The 21,361-nt window shown below is 42.1% G+C and overlaps 3 protein-coding genes across 5 annotated transcripts; 1 reads left to right on the forward strand and 2 right to left on the reverse strand.

Annotated features, from left to right (window-relative positions):
- Nucleotides 1-312: 312 nt before the first annotated feature.
- dnajc21 (DnaJ heat shock protein family (Hsp40) member C21) lies at nt 313-5,044 on the forward strand. Of its 2 annotated transcripts, none has more exons than XM_029837853.1 (12): nt 313-704; nt 911-1,004; nt 1,093-1,216; nt 1,422-1,553; nt 1,805-2,109; nt 2,199-2,341; nt 2,527-2,620; nt 3,013-3,189; nt 3,265-3,313; nt 3,666-3,787; nt 4,415-4,505; nt 4,640-5,044. In XM_029837853.1, exons 1-12 carry the CDS (start codon nt 608-610, stop codon nt 4,790-4,792), a joined length of 1,581 nt encoding a protein of 526 aa, XP_029693713.1. In that variant the 5' UTR covers nt 313-607; the 3' UTR covers nt 4,793-5,044. The 2 variants fall into 2 exon arrangements, with proteins under 2 accessions (XP_029693713.1, XP_029693711.1); XM_029837851.1 differs by having other exon boundaries at nt 314-704; nt 4,637-5,044.
- A 929-nt stretch (nt 5,045-5,973) lies between these two features.
- agxt2 (alanine--glyoxylate aminotransferase 2) lies at nt 5,974-10,579 on the reverse strand. Of its 2 annotated transcripts, XM_029837854.1 has the most exons (15): nt 10,419-10,525; nt 10,201-10,225; nt 9,940-10,028; nt 9,684-9,874; nt 9,478-9,601; nt 9,308-9,402; nt 9,078-9,171; nt 8,774-8,867; nt 8,231-8,331; nt 8,069-8,161; nt 7,688-7,820; nt 7,165-7,253; nt 6,898-7,047; nt 6,396-6,494; nt 5,980-6,172 (listed from the first exon to the last, which is right to left on the reverse strand). In XM_029837854.1, exons 3-15 carry the CDS (start codon nt 9,973-9,975, stop codon nt 6,065-6,067), a joined length of 1,407 nt encoding a protein of 468 aa, XP_029693714.1. In that variant the 5' UTR covers nt 9,976-10,028; nt 10,201-10,225; nt 10,419-10,525; the 3' UTR covers nt 5,980-6,064. The 2 variants fall into 2 exon arrangements, with proteins under 2 accessions (XP_003965257.2, XP_029693714.1); XM_003965208.3 differs by lacking the exon at nt 10,201-10,225 and having other exon boundaries at nt 5,974-6,172; nt 10,419-10,579.
- Nucleotides 10,580-11,511: 932 nt separating this feature from the next.
- Nucleotides 11,512-19,107, reverse strand: prlra (prolactin receptor a). Its single transcript, XM_003965209.3, has 9 exons — nt 18,944-19,107; nt 15,381-15,466; nt 15,170-15,302; nt 14,464-14,633; nt 13,854-14,020; nt 13,488-13,629; nt 13,251-13,347; nt 12,931-13,000; nt 11,512-12,859 (listed from the first exon to the last, which is right to left on the reverse strand). Exons 2-9 carry the CDS (start codon nt 15,442-15,444, stop codon nt 11,837-11,839), a joined length of 1,866 nt encoding a protein of 621 aa, XP_003965258.2. The 5' UTR covers nt 15,445-15,466; nt 18,944-19,107; the 3' UTR covers nt 11,512-11,836.
- Nucleotides 19,108-21,361: the final 2,254 nt, after the last annotated feature.

Genomic DNA, 21,361 nt, shown 5'->3' on the forward strand with positions numbered 1-21,361 from the left:
GGATGAAGAGGGAGCTCCTAGCGGCAGAGAGGTGTTACTGCAGGCGCGGGTGCACGCATTCCTGTTACCACTAGAGGGCTTTTCAGTGATTGCAACAATATACCGAAGACCTAATCTAATATATTTTCCGTAGATTTCAGATTCATTTAAAACATCAGCAACGCCAATTTTTACGCAGCATTGTAAGGAATGTATGGACAGCAATGCTCTTTTTCATATACAATTGAAGACCATACCACTTCCCACCGTAGGATGGCAGTAACGTTTCTAAAAGGCAATCGCCACGACACAAGAGAATAAAAAGAAATCTCGCGAGATTCAGCGTTGGCAGACAGCGTCATAACTGTATGCCGGTTTCACAAGCTAAGTAATTTGTATGAACATGCTCGTCAGTTCCAAAGAAATATGTTTAAATATGTAATTCTAAACCGATATAGCACTGTTAGTGGGATTTTGTACTAAAATATAAATGCTGCCTATTATCCCGAATATCCCATATCCCAAATTTTAACCTTTAAGCATAAGACGGGTTAGCATCGTTGGTACAACGAATATTGCATTTATCAAACAAGTCTAGAGGAAATATTAATGTTATATTATAGCAATAATGAAGTGTCACTACGAAGTGTTGGGTGTGAAAAGAGACGCTGGAGACGATGACCTGAAGAAAGCTTATCGTAAATTAGCACTGAAATGGCATCCAGGTAAATTGTGGTAAAGTTTATGAATTGGTCCTTCGGGGATCATGTTCATTTGTATACACGGTCGCAACAAAGTGAATGATAAAGTCTATGCAATGTTATTCTCTAGTTATGATTTTAAAAAATCGTTTTTTAATTTACTGTCATTAAAGCATTCGAAAAAATGTGTCTCTAACGACGGCATTCTCTCTTTCTTTTCATGATTTCAGATAAAAACCTTGACAATGCAGAGGAGGCAGCGGATCACTTCAAGCTGATTCAGGCAGCTTATGATGTCTTGAGTGATCCCCAAGAGAGAGCTTGGTGTGTGCAAATTCACAATCTATTTGGTTTCCCTGCATTGCAGCTAAGCTTAGAATACCTTTGATTGACCCCTTCCCTGCCTGGACAGGTATGACAATCACAGGGACGCTCTCCTGAAAGGAGGCCTGAGTGGAGATTATGAAGACGACAGTATTGACCTGCTGCAGTACTTCACAGTCACCTGCTACTCTGGATATGGAGATGATGAGAAGGTTTGTGTTTGGGGATCACATTCATCACTATTTACTATTACACCAAACCATCAAGACAATAGTTTCTTCAAACAAGAACAAAAAGTGGATAGGACAAGCCACTGACCAGAACACACAAAATAGCATCTTGACTTGGTTGGTGGTGCCTCAGGATTAATTGTCTTTAAGAGCCACGTCTGTTTTCAACTCACTCTTTTATCTTTAGGGCTTTTACACCGTCTACAGGAACCTGTTTGATGCTATTGTTAAGGAGGAGATGGAACACAGCAGGGTGGAAGATGAGGATGATGAAGAAGAATTCCCTTCTTTCGGAGATTCTCAGAGTGACTACGATAATGTAAGACAGCCCAACGCACTGGTTGGGATTTTACACTCCTATCCCTCATGAAATAATCATTCACTTTAAAGTATGCACCAATTAATAGTTCTAAATCACTTGATGTTTGCATCTTGCTGAAAACATTTTGCAATGGGTGATACAGTTGATGAAGGAGCAACTGCTTATGAATAAAACAGAATTTTTCTTTTATTAAATGTCTATTTTGTCATGGGTCGTTGTGCTTGAGCTTTCTGGTTTTGTTATTACAGATAGTGCACGTGTTTTACGGCTTCTGGCAGAGCTTCTGCACTCGTAAGAACTTTGCTTGGAAGGAGGAGTATGACACGAGGCAGGCCTCCAACCGCTGGGAGAAGAGAGCCATGGAGAAGGAGAACAAGAAGACCAGAGAGAAGGCGCGGAAGGAGCGCAACGAGCTTGTGCGACAGCTTGTGGCATTTGTCCGTAAACGTGACCGCCGTGTGCAGGCGCACAGGAAGCTGGTGGAAGAGCAGAACGCTGAAAAGGCCAAGAAGGCAGAGGAGCTGAGGCGGAAGCAGAAGCTCAGCCAGGCAAAGTAAGAAGCAGATCAAGAGTTCATCAAATCTGACATTCATGCATTTACCCTGCTCGTGGTTGGAAAGTAATACTGTCTGCCCGTCAAAGACTTGCAGAGGAGTATCAGGAGCAAAGCTGGGCGGCCATGTCTGAGCTGGAGAAGGAGCTGCAGCAGATGGAGGCTCAGTATGGAGAAGAGTTTGGAGATGCATCCGATAGTGAAGAGTTGGAGAACAGTGAAGAAGGAGGCGGTCAGTGAGGCCATTTATATTCTCCTATGTAGTTAAAGTTCCATATTGCTTCCCCCTGATTGAACAAATACAAATATTTCCCTCAATATTTCCCTCATTCGTGTAATATGCATATAATAAACTGTTGTTGATAATAGATGCAGCGGAATTACTTTTTTAGCTAGTCACAAAGGTTCATTTTACAGATGCCGAGCAGCCTGATGAAGATGAACTAACCATCGACTATTATGATGATCTCTACTGTCCCGCCTGTGACAAATCCTTCAAATCAGATAAAGCGTGAGTTGATCTAACCTTTGTTCACACAGGAAACTAAACAGCAACAACAGTAGAGCTGGTGACAAAAACTCAGTTTCACATATATTTTTTTATGTGTACAGAAAGAAATCAGCTTTTCACATCAATACCAAGCTTCCCCCCCCACATGTCAATCAAAGTCTAGTCATTAATGTTAAGAGGACATAATGGAAGGACATGGCCCCTTTTTCCTGATGAGTCATTAAAAAAGCAAACATAATGAATACTTCAGGTTTTTTCCATCTTTACTGCACAGAAACCTGAGTGTTTCATACATTTTTGAAACTCACGTGTATGATGATATACTTTCACTCTGTGAAGCGACACCACCCACTGTGACGTCTTTAAATGCCCTTTACGTTCTCCCTGTTCAGAATGAAAAACCACGAAAAGTCCAAAAAGCACAGAGAGATGGTCATGTTACTACGGCAACAGCTGGAGGAAGAGGACAAGTCTGTGGGCTTGAGCCTGGATGGGATGGAGGAAGGAGAGGGGGAAAATGAGCAGCAAGATGAAGATGAAGAAGAGGAGGAGGACAGACCGAGGCAAAAGTATGAAGCTGCAAATTTATCAGGACATAATGGTACCATGCAATTTTATGGTATTGGGTGCTTTTTCCTCCATAGGTTGTCCAAAAAGCAAAAGAGAAAAAAGAAACAGCAGAAGGTAGTACACGTGAGTATTATCTATTTAAACAGGCTTTAAGCAGCATGGGGCTTTTATAACTTTTTTGTAACTGTAATTCTCTCTGTATTGGAAAACAGATCTGTGTGTTTCCACACTGGTCATAAAAAGTAGAATATATGCAGCTAAAAATTCATCCAGCCACATGATGTAAAACCTCCCCTTATATTAACTTCTTTGAATTCTTACAGTCATGTTGTGAGTCGAGGCTGTAACATCTACAGACATTTAAGTGAAGAACATCAGGGTTAAAAAGATTCCCCAGTGGAACAACGATAGTCAGAACCATCCGTATTTTCTGTAACTGCTCAGGAAAACCCGTTTCCTTTCTTTCGCATTACAGAGTCCTGTGGAAGAGGAGGAAAAACCTTCTTCAACTATCCCTGAGAAAGAAGCTGAAAAGCCAGCTGACCCTCCAGAGCAAATAAACCTAGAAAATAATCTACCTTCCACAGAAGTCCAGAGGTCAGCTGGATTGTTTTTATAGTCTTACCTCAGATCCACCGTCCAGTTCACTATCTGATTTCTTGTGATGAGCTGCTTCAGAGGAGGCCGATGTTGATTTATTTGACCATTAGCTGCCAGGATGATCAGAAAAGGTGGTTGAAGAATTCACTTTATCTTGTAATGCTGTGTCCAGAAGTCTATTTATTTTAGTGATGAGACATTAAGAGATCTGAGTTCCTTTTATGTAGTGACCACAAACATTCCTTCACCTGCATCCAAGTCTGATTCACTGCAAGTGAAAATATTTTGATTAAGTGGCTTCAGATGCTTAATCTGAATTGAGGCTCATGAATGCAGCATGACCCTGAATGCAGCATTTTGTGTTTTGGAAGTTTTGAGTTTTTGTCTCTTTAGTGTTTAGTCTGATAAATAGGTCTACATTTCCTGCTCTTGAAACATGAGTTTATATGAATTTAATTAGAAACAACATTTTTGAGTGGACAAAAAACTAATTTCAACCCTTTTTGAAACCCTTGAATGTCTTTCAGGGATTTTATTAAGGATTTTTTCTTCTGTAACAAGAATGTTGTTTTGCAGTTGGTTAACAGTTATATTTAAATTGCCGTTCATGCTCTGCTCCCACAGCACTTCTGGGAAGCAAAAGGGGAAGAAGAGCGGAGGTAAAGAGAAACTAAAGAACATCAAATCAAATACAGGTGCTGAAGAGCTTCCTGAGGTCTGTACATTTCAAGATGGTTTTATTCTTTTATCACTTATCAAGCGATAAAGTTCCACAAATTTGAGTCATAGAAACAAGAAAACGTAATAAAATGTGTTCAAAAAGCTTATCCTGTCATTCAACTCCAGAAGGAAGTAAACCTCCACTGTGTGACCTGTGACAAAGAGTTCCCCTCAAGAAACAAGTTGTTTGACCATCTGAAGACCACAGGTCACGCCTCCGCTCTCTCTAGCACCGCTCACAGCTCCAGTAAGGGCAAAAAAGACAAGAAAAAGAACAGATAACATAGATTATCTGGGCGGAGGAGTCCAAGAGATGAACTGCACACAGACACTCGACCCTTGAACCCCTTCAAGAGGTAAAAAAAGAGGAAGAAGCTTTTCACACCCTGATGTTAGTGGACTGGTGACTGGCTGCCGGACTGAAGCATGGATTCATTTTATTGCATCACATATCATTAAGATGAGAGCCTATTTCCATTTTCTTTTTACAAAGTCAATGAAAACAGCTTGTACAGATTAAACCTTGATGATTTATCCCAACGTTGCTTCTTTCGGGACTCGGCTTTGTGCACGGATGGTGTTGCCGCACCATAAAAGTCATTTTACCATGTGTTTGTACAGCAGCTTTGGAATGATTTGCGACATTACATCCAGGAAACATTGGGTTAAACCTTTTAAACATCAACTTTATTGGACAGGTCTTTACAAAATACACAGCTGTGCCCTTTAAAATGTTCTTCTGTTCTGATTTAAAGCTGCAATCAAGTAAATGTTAAAGCACCAATATGTTTTTTCCATCATAAATTACGGATACCAGTTAAAGGTGCTGTCTCATAAAAAAAATCACTTCACAGTTTAACATTGCAGGTTTCTCTCTGTAATGTAAAATGTTAAACATTACAAGAAACGTGTCAGGTGAACTTACGCTTGTTCCTCTGCATCTAAGAACCATAAGGTGGACGTCTACCTGTTGGACGTGAGGATGTGGAATGTGTCAAGTGGTGAGGAACGAGACATTACGGGGGGAGATTAGCAGCACTGGAGGTCAGATTTGTGTTAAGTGGTTAAGTCTGATAGGAATTTCAAGGATGGAATAATAGTTACTACTGATGCCTGAGGTTTGAAGTTGCTAATTGCCTCGAATTGTAAAGTCTGGGAACTTTCCACTCAATCTGTGAGCGTGTGAAATGGAACAGTTGGAGATGTCTTTGTATTTCAGGGGTGGTCTCATTTGTCTTTTCATCATGGGGCCCGAAAAGAGAGGCTGAGGAGCCGCAATGCTGGCTGGACGCATCCAAGAATGTTAGAATAAACAAAGTTTCTTTGTACAGAGTTCAGTGATGTGTAAGCGATTATGTTTGGACAGCTGCCAGCTTAGAAAAGCTCAGTTTTCCCTTCAGATGAGTTTAATTTTCTGATGCTACTTAAAAAAAAGAAACAAACCCAAAACAGGTAAAACGTGATTAGGCACAGAGCAAACTACTTTTATTGGAATAGGAATCATAATTGAGAGAATTTGGTTTGATCCATTTAAGAGCTGTTCTCCTGGACAGCTCATCTGACTCTTCTCTCCATGCAGTTGTGAACTGCCTTGTTAAAGACTGCCACAAAGAAATCTGCATCGTCCATGGTGACACACATGGGCGGTTTGATCCGGAAGGTCTGAAATGGTCAGAACAGAAAAGAGAGCAGATATGAAATGGTCAAAAACACACATCTGCGTAGGCAGCACAAATCTGGGTCATGTAACAAAAATTAGATGAGTTAAGATTAAGTCTTTAAGGTGGAGGAGTATGAGGAATTTCATCTGCAGAAATAGTGACTACCAGTATTAGTCTGTGTTGGTCAGCCTGACCCAGCTCATTTCAGAGCAGAGAATAGTTACCTGTCCATAAATTCCTCCTTTTCCAATCAAGACTCCCATGTCCTTAACATCCTCAAAGATCTCACTCATGACCTCAGGAGACAGCGGATCCCTACTGGCCTGTGGACGATGGACAGAGGACATGTAGCAGTAAGTTTCTGGCTAAAGAAAGCCTCATTTGGCTTAAAATGATGAAGCGGAAAGAAAACCCATTAGGAGTCTTAACGATCAAGCGTAATATTCACAATCCTCAAGTCCAATCTTGCTTTCTAAGGCCATTACTGGTAGTGGGTAGTTGCCGTGGCAACAGTAGAGGCCAATCATAATGTAATTTTGATAGGAAAACAACTGGAAGTCCAGAATTAGAGACTCTCTGTATGTTACAACACAGACCTCACACTCTTAAGGGTCACACACTGCTGCTCCAGCTAATGGTTTAGTGGTGCAGCACTGAGCCATGTCCCCCCGGCAGATGCAGAGCAGCACATTACTCGATGCATGTGTGGCGAGCTGGGATTCGCACCTTGTCTTTGACCATCTCCACTCCAATCATCAGGCCTTTCCCGCGGACGTCGCCGATGATCTCGTATTTGTCCCGGAGTTTTGCCAGTTCTGTCATGAGATGGGTGCCGACGTCGAGGCTGTTCTTCTGCAGGCCGTCCTCTTTGACAGTCTGCGAAGGAGACGCCAACTTTCGATACAATGTGCAGCAAACTGTATTTTTATTGCCCCATTGCCCAATTCCACAGCAAGAATCGCTGAACTAATCAATAGAAGGATTTCTCCTCACATCCAGCACAGACGAAGCGATAGCACTGGCCACCGGGTTTCCTCCGAAGGTGTTGAAGTGAACGGCCTTGTTAAACGAGGCTGCGATTTCTGTAAAACAAGAGGAAATGGCGATCACACCTCTCTTTGCGGCTGGGCAAGCCGTGAGGGGCAAAGAATGCTTTTTTGATTAGCCTAAGCCGAGCGACTGCACCTTAACAACCACCACTCATGCCCCCATTGCCAGGAATGGATAAATATATCCATATACAGAAAGACCTATGGGTAGCCATAGCAACAGGCAATACAGGGTTAAGAGTTCATCCTAACTTCTATCAGCTTGGGGATAGTTTCAATTTTCTGAGACCACGTTCTTGTACTATTGAGTTAATAAGTTTGATTGACTGGCCCTTCAGTGCACTCATGCACAGGGGTAATTTCACCTCTCCGTGGTCTTCGGCTGGACCCTTGAGGGAGACGTGCTATTGTGAAGGTGAATGTGGATGTACAGTATGTTCTTGCTGCACTTTGCCTGTAGAACTCACCCGGTGTTGTAACAATAGCTCCCATGGGGAATCCATTAGCGATGCCCTTAGCCATTGTAACGATATCAGGAATAACCCCGTGACTTTGAAAGCCCCACATGTGGCTGCCCGTCCTCCCGAATCCAGTCTGGACCTGTTGGGCATGAAACCCATCCTGTTAATTGTTCTGAAGAGGCACTGCAGGGAAGCCTGCACAGCAAATTAATTCAAATTCATGCACATTTGACATCGAGGAAGGTCTTGATTCACCTTTTATTTTAAATTTGATGACATATGAGATCAGAATCAGACAACAGCAACAACAAATACTGCAGTTAGAATAATATTCCTAGTATTTACATTTAAAAGAGCAATGAGATCAACAAAGAATGAGAACCAAACCTCATCTGCAATGCAGAGCCCGCCTCTCTCCCTCACCAGTTCAAAGGCCTCCTTGAGATAGTTCTTAGGGTATTGGACAGCTCCGCCCACTCCCTGTGTACATGCATCATGACACATGTGCGACTGACTTCAGACCCAACAACCTTTATATTATGTTATTGCCTGTATTGGTTCCCCGAAGAAGGCAGCAATTCGACTAGGGACGCTGGTTGCGAACGTCTCTCTGAGCTGTGAGATGTACTGGTCCTTTGCCATGCAATGACCTGCGGGATCAAGCAAGGATGAAAGGAGAATACAACAAAGAGAATGATTCATTCACGACAATGCGCTACAAGGGCAGGGGTACAAAATGCTTACAATCGCCAATAAGGTCTAAACCAAACCTCTGAACTGCACAGAAATATAAATACTCATCAGATGACCTATTGATCCTAAAGCTTTGGAAAGTGGTGAATGAGTAACAGCCTGAGAATGGACTTATAGCACCTTATTTTATGTTGGTTTAAATGTATCTGTCAGTCTTTTAGGTATTTTAGGACAGACAAACTCCATAAAATAATATATAAGAACTGGGATTCAAGATCCCTCACAATCTGAATAGAGCAACATGTAACCAATGTTGAACTTGAGGTCTTATCTGCTCCTATGATTGTTTATGAGAGGGGTGCGAGGGCGCTGAACCGTAAGCACCGGCGTGTTTTGTACCTTGGGCACAGCTACATTCTCTGATGGTCTGCACAGGAGAGTCCCTGCAGTGGCTTCCTCCCCATATACCTCTGAACACATCGGGACACATGGTCTGTTCATGGGGCAGAAATCAAGTCAGCTGGTTAACCGTGCGATGCCGCACGGTTAAATAAGAGGACATTTGTCTCGTGAGGCATTTATTTGCTGGGCTCACATCTGTGCATTTATATCACCGCGCTGCAACTCAAAGAACATTTTCCCCAGAGTTTTGACAAGGCAACTCACAACAGCCTTTTCTCTACCTGGTGTGTACTGTACATACGTTCGTGCAGCCTAGACTGCTGGCAACAGGATATTTATAGCTGTGATTGGAGACGAGACCAGTGCTCTGCGGGCTGCCGCCATGGTACGATCCTCTGTAAGAGTAGAATCCATCATGATCAAACAAAACTGAACACACAACAAGACAGCAGGATGACGACAGAATATTGAACTGTTTTAAGTCTCCCCTGCGGCCAGTTAGTCCTCTATATTCTATCAAAGAAATCATACCTAAAAGTAATGATGTCAAAGTTGCCTGTGTGGAGTCGAGCCAGCATCACGGCCAGGTCATTGGCCTCGGAGCCGCTGTTGGTCAGATACACCACCTTAACAGGTGACACAGAGCGTGGTTACAATCTCTCCTTGACCGAAAACAAGGGAGAAGAAGACAACCGGCGTACCTTTAGGGGCTCTGGCAGGTTGGAAGCAAGCTTCTCACAATATTCATGGAGGGTGGGGTAGACGTAGATGTTTGTGGTGTGCCACAGTCTCTTCAACTGCCTCTCTGCAGCCGCCGTCACTTTCCTGTAGCGCCCAACACAAGCATAAAGCAGGAGCAGCCGTCTTGAGGTGTACACCGTGACTGAGATGCAGCCAAGGACCTTACGGGTGACTGTGGCCCACGCTGACGGTAGCCACGCCGGCAAAAAGATCCAGGTACCGCTTCCCGTCCACATCCCACAGCCACTGCATGTGACCCTGGTGGATGAACACTGGTTTCTTATAGAAGGTAACTTTCATGGTCATGGGGAAGCAATTCTGCTGGCGGATCTCCAACATTCGCTCTTTGGACATTCCCTGGACAACGACAGCACACAGGATGAAAACAGAGACGGATGGACAGGTGGACAGATTGATTTTACCTTGAATTCTTCTGGTTTAAAATCACACGGGGGCATTTCTGGGATGTCCTGGGTCGATGTTTTGAGGGCAGATTTCTGACATGATGCCCCTGTTGAATAGTTGCAGGTGCAAGAAAATAGACCCCCATTAATGGTTTATGCAGCAATGCATGCTGTCACAATGTACATGAATAAATCATAAATATTATGATGTCACCTCATTAATCTAGACTCCTAAAAATGGCACAACAAAAATGACATGATAATTATATTATTACTCACTCGTCTCACTGATTTGCAAATTGTTCTGTGTCACATAAATAACAAGTAAAAAACACGTTTAATTGTTTCAAATTCATGCAAACACTGGCTAAATTTACAGCAAATTTCTTTATTGCATCTGTAATAGCATCTAACTCACTATGTAATTAAATTAGAGTCAGAGCTGCGTGTCAGAAGAACACCAACCCAGTGAATGGTTGTTTTCATGGTTTACTCACCAGCAACAAACACACTCCTGCAGGTCTGCCCCACCACAGACCAAGAGCGGAAAAATAAACGCGACTTCAGTGGCAACATGTCGCATATAGTAGACTGAACTTTCCAACAACTAGAAAATGATTCCACCGAAGCGGGGTTGGGAGGGAGAGTTCATGTGTCCATCGGTGATATAACGTTTTTGAACTTCCGGTATAAAATAAAATACATATTTTAAATAAACATGTTATTTTTCCGCTTTACAACAGGCTCTATCATTAATAAATTGACGCATTAACGCAACTCCAAAACGTGAATATAACAAAATGTCAAGTATCTTATGTTGCTTTCAAAATTTGGAATTATTTTAATCCGGAAGTCTAAATGTGTTGATAACTTTCCAACTTGATCGAGTTTTAACCCCGCCCACTTTTTTGACAATTTGTCCCCACAGTGGTAATAATTGACTTAAAAATGAAATATAAGACGAGCTTAAATCTTTTACTTGACTAAATACAAAAGAGAAACAGAAAGTCTTAATCTGTTATATCTTCTCTGAGATACATATAGCACCTCTTATTGATAATTCACCCTTGACTTGTTCTTTGCCCCCAATGTTTTGTTCTGCAGAATGCCAGGTTACTGATCAACTAAAGCAAGTTCCAACTAGAAAGCAGGCTGACTCCAAATGGATACTAAAAACATCTATATTTGAAGGTTTATTTATTAAAATAAAGTGTTTTTTTTAAAATTAAATCCAATTTGGCACCATTAAGAGCTCCCGATGAATATTTCATCCTATTATGCAATTTTGTAATTATTTACTGATCTTGTTTTCCCTGCAGTATTGATAAGGATTACAGGCTTTCCAGTAAGCGCATTCTCAAACCAGACCGAGGAGCTGTTTTTTATCATAATTATTGTTGTTGCTCACTACAGCGACATTACTGTTTTGGGATAACTGGTTATTAAATTCTTGGCATCACTGAGATTCAGTTCACAATGAAGCAATTAAGACAGTACAATCAATAATATGACACTAAAACATATGTATTTGATATATAAGTAGTGTGACAACAGATCAACCATTAATATAATTACGGTATTCATCTTTTTGTCAAACATTTTTTTAATTCCCTCTTTTAAAAACACAATTGCAACACATTTTCATATTACATGAGTGTACATAAATATATTTCAGTAGAAAACCATAACGCAGTGATACATGTGCCTGTACTGTGAAAAGGAACGTAATCATTTATAATCACAAATAGTTCCACATACTTTGTACAATCATTTGACTCCTTCTGAAGGACTGATCTTATTTTCAGTCATTGTATCGTTGCAGTGCAAATGTCTCCAACCATTTCAATGTTTATTTTCCCGCTCAAAGCAGGCCTTCCTGAGCCAAGCTCTGCTACCTGTTGAACTAGTGATGCTCCTAGTGGGAGGGCAGCATGCACATGGTTGACGTGTCAACATAACCGCTGGTTGTTAGGATGGTTTGCCCCCTGATGGCAGATGCAGGGTCTTTAGTCACGGTGACGGTGGAGTATGTGTGGCAGCCTCCTTTCGCTCCGTCTGGATGCCGCTGCTGGTTGCTGTAGTCTTCGGTTTCCTCTCTCTGAAGGAGCAGCATGTTGCCCCTATCAACGCCTTTCACTTTGCTGTAGTACTTCCCCATTTGTGCGGAGCCATCGGCATCGCCGGGCTCATCTGCGTGCAGGAGTAGCTCGCTGGTGACCCTCTGAGCATCGGCATTATTGGCGGGCTCTAAGGCGGCTGATGTCAGGCCAGCGGGTGCCCGTTTGAGGCCGATGCTGGAGATGTCAACGTTACTGTGGGACTGCAGCTTCCTGCAGGACAGCATCTGTGGATGGAGAACACAGGGATGCTTCTCGTTTGTTGTGAACTCTGGCCGGAGAGCGCCAGGACTTGGGTGGTTGACGTAAGAGGATGCAGACCCTGGAGGGAACAGGTTGTCGGAGGGGTAGTGCTGCCTGGCCATCACAAGTGATCTCTGCTGTTCCAGCAAGTCCGTGCCATTCTGAGGTAATGAGGAAAACACAGACGGCCACGTCTTCACTCTCCCATTGCAGATAGCGGGGCCGGCCATGTTTTCATGACAATTTGCCATCATTTCCTCATTCCAGGACATCTTCTGCCTCTCTGCACCCATCTCCGCTCTTCTTTGGTCCTCATCCATTAGTTCTTCTTTCGTCGCTCCGCACTTATCTGTCAGCAAAGTGTGGCTGTCGCAGCTGCCTCGGCCAGAGTCGCTGTCAGATGTGGAGCACTCAGATTTGAAGCTAACGTCGAGTAAATCCTTGCTTTCGAGTTGGCCTTGCTCCTTGGGGATGCACACCTCCAGATATTCCACCAGGATGTCGTCATAGTTAGATGGTGCAGACAGTGGGAAATTGGACACCATCAGTGCGCTCAAGACCTCCTCGGACTTACCGTTCTAAACACAAGTTGGAAATTAAGCTTTTTCATGTTTATCATCTGCAGCCAAATAGGGGAAATTATGCTCACCTTGAGCAGTTGTTCATCAAAGCCTTTGATTTTAGGGCCGGGAACAGGTGGCAAAATGCAATGCTTCAGACTTCACATGTGGAAAACAACAGAATGAGAGATTTGTTTGTTAATAAATACAAATATCTTAAAATGTCCACATGCAAATTCGGTCTCCTGTATTAGTTTTATTGGTGTCTATACACTTGACAGAAATGCTGATGTGCCAGAGTTCCCGTAGCCATGTGTGAATTGACGCCGGATTCAGCGTTATACCTAACGAAATAAATAAGGGTGCAGCAAATCGGTGCAGTTAAACAACAAACAAATGGCTCTGTTACCTGTGGCTGTTCACATATAGGAGCCATGAGACAATGAAGACGATAATGGCAGAAAAGGTGATAACCGTTATCCACATCGACTTCTCCTGATGGAAATCTGTGAGATAAACAAGTGCTTCAGTGTGGTGTGAAACAGCAAAGGTGACTCATTTTGGATTATTTCATTCATTTAATTTTCAGAGAAAGTTATAATAATAATAATAATAACAATAACGGTAATGGCAGTAAAGAGCTTACACTCTGGGACTTGAACCTGGGAAGGAGAACTCCATTCGCTCCAGAAGCCATGATCAGGTTTACACCGCACCTGAACCAGGTATGTGCCGCCTGACCGCAGGCTGAAAATGTTAAACATCTTCTGCTGACCGGCGAGATGCACCTGGAGACATGGGCAATTGATGCAAAATGAGGACTTATGACACTGGAAGGAGAACCACTCGGGGTAATAGTGGGCACAGTTTAACACCCTTCTGAGTGTGTAAAAATGGGAATCTACTGATGATGTCACTGGGAACAAGCTCGAGTGATTAACTATGATTGAAACGGGTTTCTCCCTGTTTAAAGGACAGGTTTGAAGGCTGATGTTCTGGAACAAGTCCGAACCTCCCAGTCGTTTCGTCCCTCCAACTTGACACGGATCTCATAGATGAGTGTGATCCAACCGGAGCGGGTGTCAGCCTTATGCGGTGGTTCCCATGACACCCGCAGGAAAGGATAGCTGTTGTCCTCCATTATAACCACTCTCAGCTTCTCTGGAGGGTTAGGCTTGACTGAAGAGGGCAAATGAGGGGACATGAATAATGTCGGTCATCACAAACACTGCATTACATTTTGTTGTTTGTGTATCTTGGCAGCATCGGGGCAGGGTGATTTTTACAGAGCCAAGTATTTACACTCCTTTTTACTTAATAGGCTGTTCCGTTTGTGCTTGTGACTGGAAAAGGTCCTACCCAGACGGTTGCAGTAGTGAAGCAAGCCATTTTGTTTTGTATTCAGCGACAAGTTGCAATAGGACTATTTCAGCACACAGTACATTTCTAAGTTACACAATGCAAAGTACAACTGCATGGTAGCTATTCTACACCAATTTTATGCATAAATGTGTAATTAAGTCATAACTTAGTCATCTTTTGTCCACATGCCAACAACCTGCGGTACCGTTTATAACAAGAGAGATTTGCACTAGCAGGGAAAATAACAGCGCTCGTCTCACCGATGTACACTACATCCACGTCCACGGAGTCTGAGAAGGTGCTGCCCAGCTCGTTCGTGGCCACCACAGTGATGTTGTAGTTGACCCAGATGGACGTGTTGTTCTTGTTGAAGAAGCAGGAGTTCTCTCCGGCCGTCTGATAGTCAGGACACTCGTACACGGTGTCAGAGCTGCACAGGGTGGACGGCAGGGAGAACAGCTCAAATTATACAGGACTTGTTTCAGTGCATTTCCAAAGACCAGCCCATATTCTTGGGTTAAGCTGTCCTAATATCTTAGAAAATAGTCCTATTGTTCTTCCTTTTTCCTGTCCCTGCAAAATGCTCCATTATTTCAGCAACTACACCACAATTGAATGAAAAATATTAATTCTCCTTTACCTTTATTTTGAAAGTTAAATATCTATTATATGTAATGCTAAAGCACATTGCAGTTATATCAGCAGATAAATAATAAATATTCAGATTATGTTGTCCTGTTCAGATTCATTGGAGCCAAATTGGGTTTCTACTTTGTCAGTACATTAGTATCTCTTAGATAAATTAATCTGTGTAATTTAAAAGATTTCAAAGCTTTAGATACTTTTTTCCATCTTGAGAGAGAGAAAGAATTCCCATTTTATTATTTTCCTGCATGAGCAGCAATCCAAAATAAATTGCTCAAAAGTGAAATAATGCACAGCAGCACCAAAATAAAGGTCACTGACTTCTCTTTGCGGTAGTACAAGGCATAAGTGGTGGGCAAGCCCCCATCCGATCCTGGTTCCCACCAGCAGGTGAACGTCTCTTTTTCAGGAGAACGACATCGGATCAGAGTGGGCTTCCCTGGAAGGCTGTGAGCTAAAAGCAGGAGGAAACAAAAACAAGCATAAATGAGAGTTACAAATGCCGCAGAGGTTTGAGTGAGAAAAGACTTACTTGTTCCCTCTGCACTCAGGGAGAAGACCAGCACAAACATCAGATGAATTATGGCCTTCTTCATCCTGACACCGAGCGTCTGGGCTCTTGGACAGAGAAAGAGACGGGACGTGTTCAGCGGGTGTTTGTGCCATAAAAACAATCGTGGCTTACCGAACAAAGGGGAATTACCGTAGATGGGATTCTTGTTGATTACATGCTACACTTGAGATTGAACCGTGCCTCAATAAGAGGAGAGAGATGATGATGTATAAAGCACCGCCCAGGTGAAGCAAAGAGGAAAACAACCCATAATATAAGACTACTGCTAAGGTCACAGTAAATAAACAGTACTGGATGATGATGTTTTTCCTTTTGGCAGTGTGTTTACAGAATTCTATCCTTACAGAGTAGGTTGTAAAGAGATGTATGTACCTGAATTAAATATGAAAATGTGACACGTGGAAAATATGAAAAAAAGAAGATCCACTAGAGAATGCCATTTCACTAAGGATTAAAAAAAACATTCTTTCTGTTTCAGATGACCTCTACCAGCTGGCACATAAATGATTGCATAATCCGGGCCAGTCCAGGCTTTTCCCTCAGCGGCACAGACAGACAGACAGACAGACAGACAAGCAAGCAGGCAGGCAGGCAGGCAGGCAGGCAGGCAGGCAGGCAGACAGACAGACAGACAGACAGACAGGCAGACAGGCAGACAGACAGACAGACAGACAGACAGACAGACAGACAGACAGACAGACAGACAGACAGACAGACAGACAGACAGACACCAGAGAGGCTGGATTTGTCTCTTCCATTCACACCATTCACAAATTTTGCTTTGGAGTCATTACCCGACCTGACCCTCCAGCTCTGTCCCCACTGGGTGGGCTGTGCTGGGGTGGGAGAGGAGGATGAGTGGGAATGGGGAGGCAATATCGATGTGTCAGGGACACAAACAACTGGAGGGGGACGAATAAAATGTTGCGCTGACAGGTGCATGTCGCATGCATGTCAACTGTCTGGAGAAACTTCAGGAGTTAAATAAGGTTGAGTCTCTTGAAATTAAATATTACAAAGAATATTCCAGATAAGGTGATTTATAAACCGGCCAACCAAGCTGAAGTACCTTATAAAAGCACACTCACACTAAAAAGTCACATGGCTCACTGTTGTTGCTGTACGCCACTAGACTAATTAACATCTCTTAAGGTGGATCCACTTACTTAAACACTTTTAGCAAGTTAATGTCCTCACCTCTATGATTTTAATAACTTCATCATGATCTGATAATTGGCATTAAGGTTAAGGCATTGGATTAGCTTCTTGCTGCATATAGCCTTCTTGCATAATCAGTTGCCCAAACTGAATAAGCTGCTAAGCTGGGGGTATGCCAGCCATGTGCCTCTCTGCCCTTCGTATAATATATCTGAATGTAAAATATAAAGTGTATTAGAGCACATTTAATATTCAATTGTTTTTCTTCTGCTGCCTCTCAGGCTTTTCTTGACATTGTACTGTTAATGCCTCCAAACCATGCAAACACTACCCATTCTAGTGTTTGTTTACTGCACCGCAGTTTAATAAGATGACTAAAATATTGCTCCAATGCTCATGAATTATTGACAATTTGTCATGACCTCCTAATTCCCAAGGTGGAGGCTAAGACGTGCCATTAGTAACCTGGATAACTACAACAAAGGAGTCACGGTTAATGATCACAACAGCAGGCTTGATTTCTAAGAAAGGCTTTCTCTGCTGTGGCCTGAACAAACAACCCCATATGTGCTCAAGACACAACACTGAAACCATAATGCTGGCAGCCAGTCAGGAGAAGCCTCTTCTGGGTCCAGGTTGCCTGGCTGGCCCATGGATGCTCACGTGGATTGTAATCTGAAGAGTTCGACAGTTGCCAGGTCACAGTCGTAGGCCTCCATGATGATGCTGCTGAAAGCAGCTCAAAAAGCAATCAAATATCTTTTCTCTCATCTCTGTAGGAATTCAGGATGTAGTTTGGGAAAAAGGTGAAGGCATTAAAAAGTTTTTAGCTCCACCAGTAAGAGCTGGGTGATTTTGTTATTCTTAATTCTTTAGAAGAAGAGTGAGAGTTAGAAAGCTGACCTTAAGATATTTGGTTTGTTTCAAGACAATCCACTGCTTTTTTTTCTATCACACCCTTCACCTAAACCTGAAACGCTGCACATTTCTGCCCACGTCAGAAAAACCAGTTTGATCGTTTCCCTTTCCAGGAATTTCTTTTGTCTCAGGGCCGTGAGCAAGGACAACAGCGTACGTGACGGAAATCTTTGTAGCTGAGACTAAAGGCGAGATGTGGTGCGCTACCATGGAGATAAACACATTTATATGCTGCACCTCTGTGTCACCCTTCACAGTGTGGATATGACGCCCATAACACGTCAATCACGTGGCAATAAAGAGGTTGAGATTAACAATAAATCCCACCTGATTGTAAATGTATATATGAATCTTTGGTTCCATTTAACTTAATTCCACCTGATTCCATCTGAGCACCGTAATATACAGAGATCATGTAATGCCACTGGACATAAAGATTAGTGATCTTTCTTAAACAAATACTAATGTCAGCCCATAAAAACTTAATAACTGAATGGATTGAAGTTTCAATCCTAGCATGTCTGCACGCATGAACGAGCGCTCATTCTTCACTGCAGAACCACAACTAACTTGATGATCTAGTGATATCCCATCACAATGACGTACAATGAGTAACCAATTTTAGTGTGGCTGATGTTGCCTCTGATATTACATATCCTGTAAATCGCTCTTGTTTGGAACCAGCAGCTGGGACATCCGCGTTTGTAGACAGTTTCCCTGTTTATGATGGCAAAACAGTGTCTGGTTAGACATCTATGAAGGAATATCAAAACATTTCTCCACGTGCATCTTAGGTGTAATTTGATGAGTTTGTTTTGCGGGTATTTGATTCCACCTACAGGATTTCTGAAGGGAGGGGTAATAAGATCTAAGGCATTTAGCAACGCTTGCCTCACCCATGTGTGCAACTCTCAGACAGGAATTTCAAATGCAAGTTTTGAAATGAACTTTGTGTACAACCTGAGGTTTTATTCTGCAAAAGAGAATGACGGTCGAAACTGTAGCTGCTAAGTGGTTTCCTAATGAGTCTAAATAAAGCCCAGTGGAGAAGGTGCAAGCACCTAAACCTCTAAAGCAGCCCTGTTGATCAGCTTGGAGCTATAAAGGAGCACCCGGTGTGCTTAAGTTGTCTAAAGACCTTTGCACCAGGAGATCTTCATCTCCAACATCAACTTCCCACACTGAAGAACAACCTGCAACTCCATCAGTTGGCATGCCACAAACAAACACATCAAAAATAAAAAAATAAAAGAAACAAAGACGTAATCCAGTGATGTAATGTCCAGGCTCATTTAGGCATGCCGTTTTCTTTGCTGATTTCTTGTTATCTGAGTAAACAACTAAATGATTGTATTTTCTTTTAAAAAACAAACAAACAAAAACTTGTTTCACTGTGTCAACCAAAGCAGGCTTCAGAATTTCACATTTAAAACTGTGTTTCTCACCTGCGGTTGGAATCTCAGGTCTTTCCTTCCGTGTCCTATAAGATGGAATACTGTTGGTTCCGAAGGGCAGATTTCCCGACTGCTTCCAGTGTTGTACAGCGGGGTTGCTAACGGACAAGTGTTCATATAGATCACTGCCAGCCGGTGTAAGTGCCCCCTCCCAGGGAAATAAAATTCTCTTTCCACTCTTCGACAGTTCATGGGTGGGCGGGGCTTAGGCGGACACTCCAGTAAACCACGCCCCCGTGAATGCCGCATCCTCAGCCATGCTTGCTGACATGGATAAACACACCGAGGGAAAGAATAGTAATGATGACAGGATACAGCCAAAACGCTGACCATTAGTCTTAGGTTTTTATTCAGTATGTTGCAGCAAATAATGAGCTTAGCGTCTACAGCCTGAATAATACATTTACAGCAACAAAACATTTAACGTTAGGCCTCATATTAAGTTGGATCACTATCTCGAAGACATTGAAACAGAGACATCATGGTTAATTATCTTTAACCCCCTGTTCAGAGCACCTTGTTTGTCCTTCTATCGGTTCCTCTTTGTCACTGTGCACCTGAAAGAACTGATGGATGACTTTGGTAAAGGTAGAAGAAAAGGGGTCACAACATCGCTATCTTACCACAGAAGGCTTCTGATGGGAACAACTGAAGGCTTTTTGCACCTTTGATGAACATAATAGTTTATAGTCTCCGATCATTGTCCACTGTGTGAATTAACTTCCTTTTGCTCATGTTCAGTTTATTGGCAAGTCAACTCAGCACACACACCTTGGAAAATAAAGATGCGAAATAAAACTGACAACATGACGTGATTTCCAATGTAAACGCTTTCATTTAATAATACAATGACACTTTTTCCACTGATGTTCCAAAGCAGGATGAAATAATTCTGCTGCGGAAAATTCGTAAACAGGTAGAACATTTCAGTAGTAGTCTCTGAGTTTTTCTGGAATTAATATTAGTTTATGTAAATGAGAACGCACAGAACGATGTGATTTGAGACAGGCGCTCACACGAAGTAAATCAGGGTGTTGATAAAAGAAAAAACTAATGTCGGATCTCCCGCCCCCCCACCGGCTTCATCTCTACTTAGAAGCAATAATGTTACATAATACGGCCATCTGCTCATCGCATCGATTTAAAAGTCAAATGCACATGGTCCCACTGAACACCAGTGAGATATCAGACGGGCACACTTTCGATGAATTTCCCAGGGTTCAATACTCACTTCGCCCAACTATTTATTCGAATAATAAATCAACTCTAAAAAGGGATCTAATTAAATTTCTTCCCCTTTTTGCTCCCAACACCTTAGAATAATGCTCTTACCAACAGGTTCTCCCATTCTTTCCTATGTAAACCAAATCAACTTTACTCAGAAAATGTCTGCATTTGCCATTATAAAACTGCATTAATTTCCCACGAGCAATAAAATCCACACTGTAAGGTGGTATTTTTTAAAACAAATTCAGATAGGTGTTTTTTCCCAGAGATTTTCAAGCAATTATTGATGTTGCAATAATAGCCCTTAATATAATTGCTGTAGGTCCTTAATGTTCTATTCGCTCAGTTTAGTGGTCAACACTTCCAGAGACGTTCGATGTCAATTTTCAAGAAGTTAATTTGAAAATTGATTCAGTTCACCGGGGTTAAAATGAACAAATGCAATCGAACGCGTTCCGACACGACAGGGCACGAACTACCGGGCACAAGGTCAGCCAGTGATACAAGAAACAGCCGTCAACTCTTTTTAATTACCAGAGGATGCTTATTTTTACTGAAAATAAAATAAAATCGGAGTACTGCATCAACTGTGAGCGCACTCTGTTTCATTTACGTTTCAGGCGCTTCCACTTGGGAGTCTGCGCATGCGCAAAACCACACCGATCTTCGCCTACCTAACTATATATTACCATCTAGCGACGATATATGAAATGACAATGTTATTTTGCTTGCTTTTTCCCCCGTTTTTTTTTTTTTAACCTGATATTAAATACATATGGGCACGTAAAAAAAGATCATATAACAAAATGATTCCATATATATTCACTTGATTTATCATCATCTAACGATTTATGAATAGAATATTTTTAACATATGATCAGTTTATTCACAGTTCATAAACAAGAACATTTTTTATCATACCCTGGGAAATTCGTATGCTCTACACCAGGCATTAACCATCAAAGAAAAAAATAATAGTTGAAAGCTCTTTATATTGTTTTGTGCATAAACAATGGGTTCATTTAATCAGTTTTACCCTCATGACGACTCTAATAACTCTTAAAGTTGCATCGATGTAAATTCTAAATAGATTTTTATTCACTGATATGCTTCTGTCTGTTACCCTGCTTTGGATGGCCATAGTGTTTCAAGTCCCGCCCCCACGGTGATCACGAGCAAAGC

The sequence above is a fragment of the Takifugu rubripes genome, chromosome 6 (assembly GCF_901000725.2).
Source record: "Takifugu rubripes chromosome 6, fTakRub1.2, whole genome shotgun sequence".
NCBI classification, from domain to species: domain Eukaryota; kingdom Metazoa; phylum Chordata; class Actinopteri; order Tetraodontiformes; family Tetraodontidae; genus Takifugu; species Takifugu rubripes.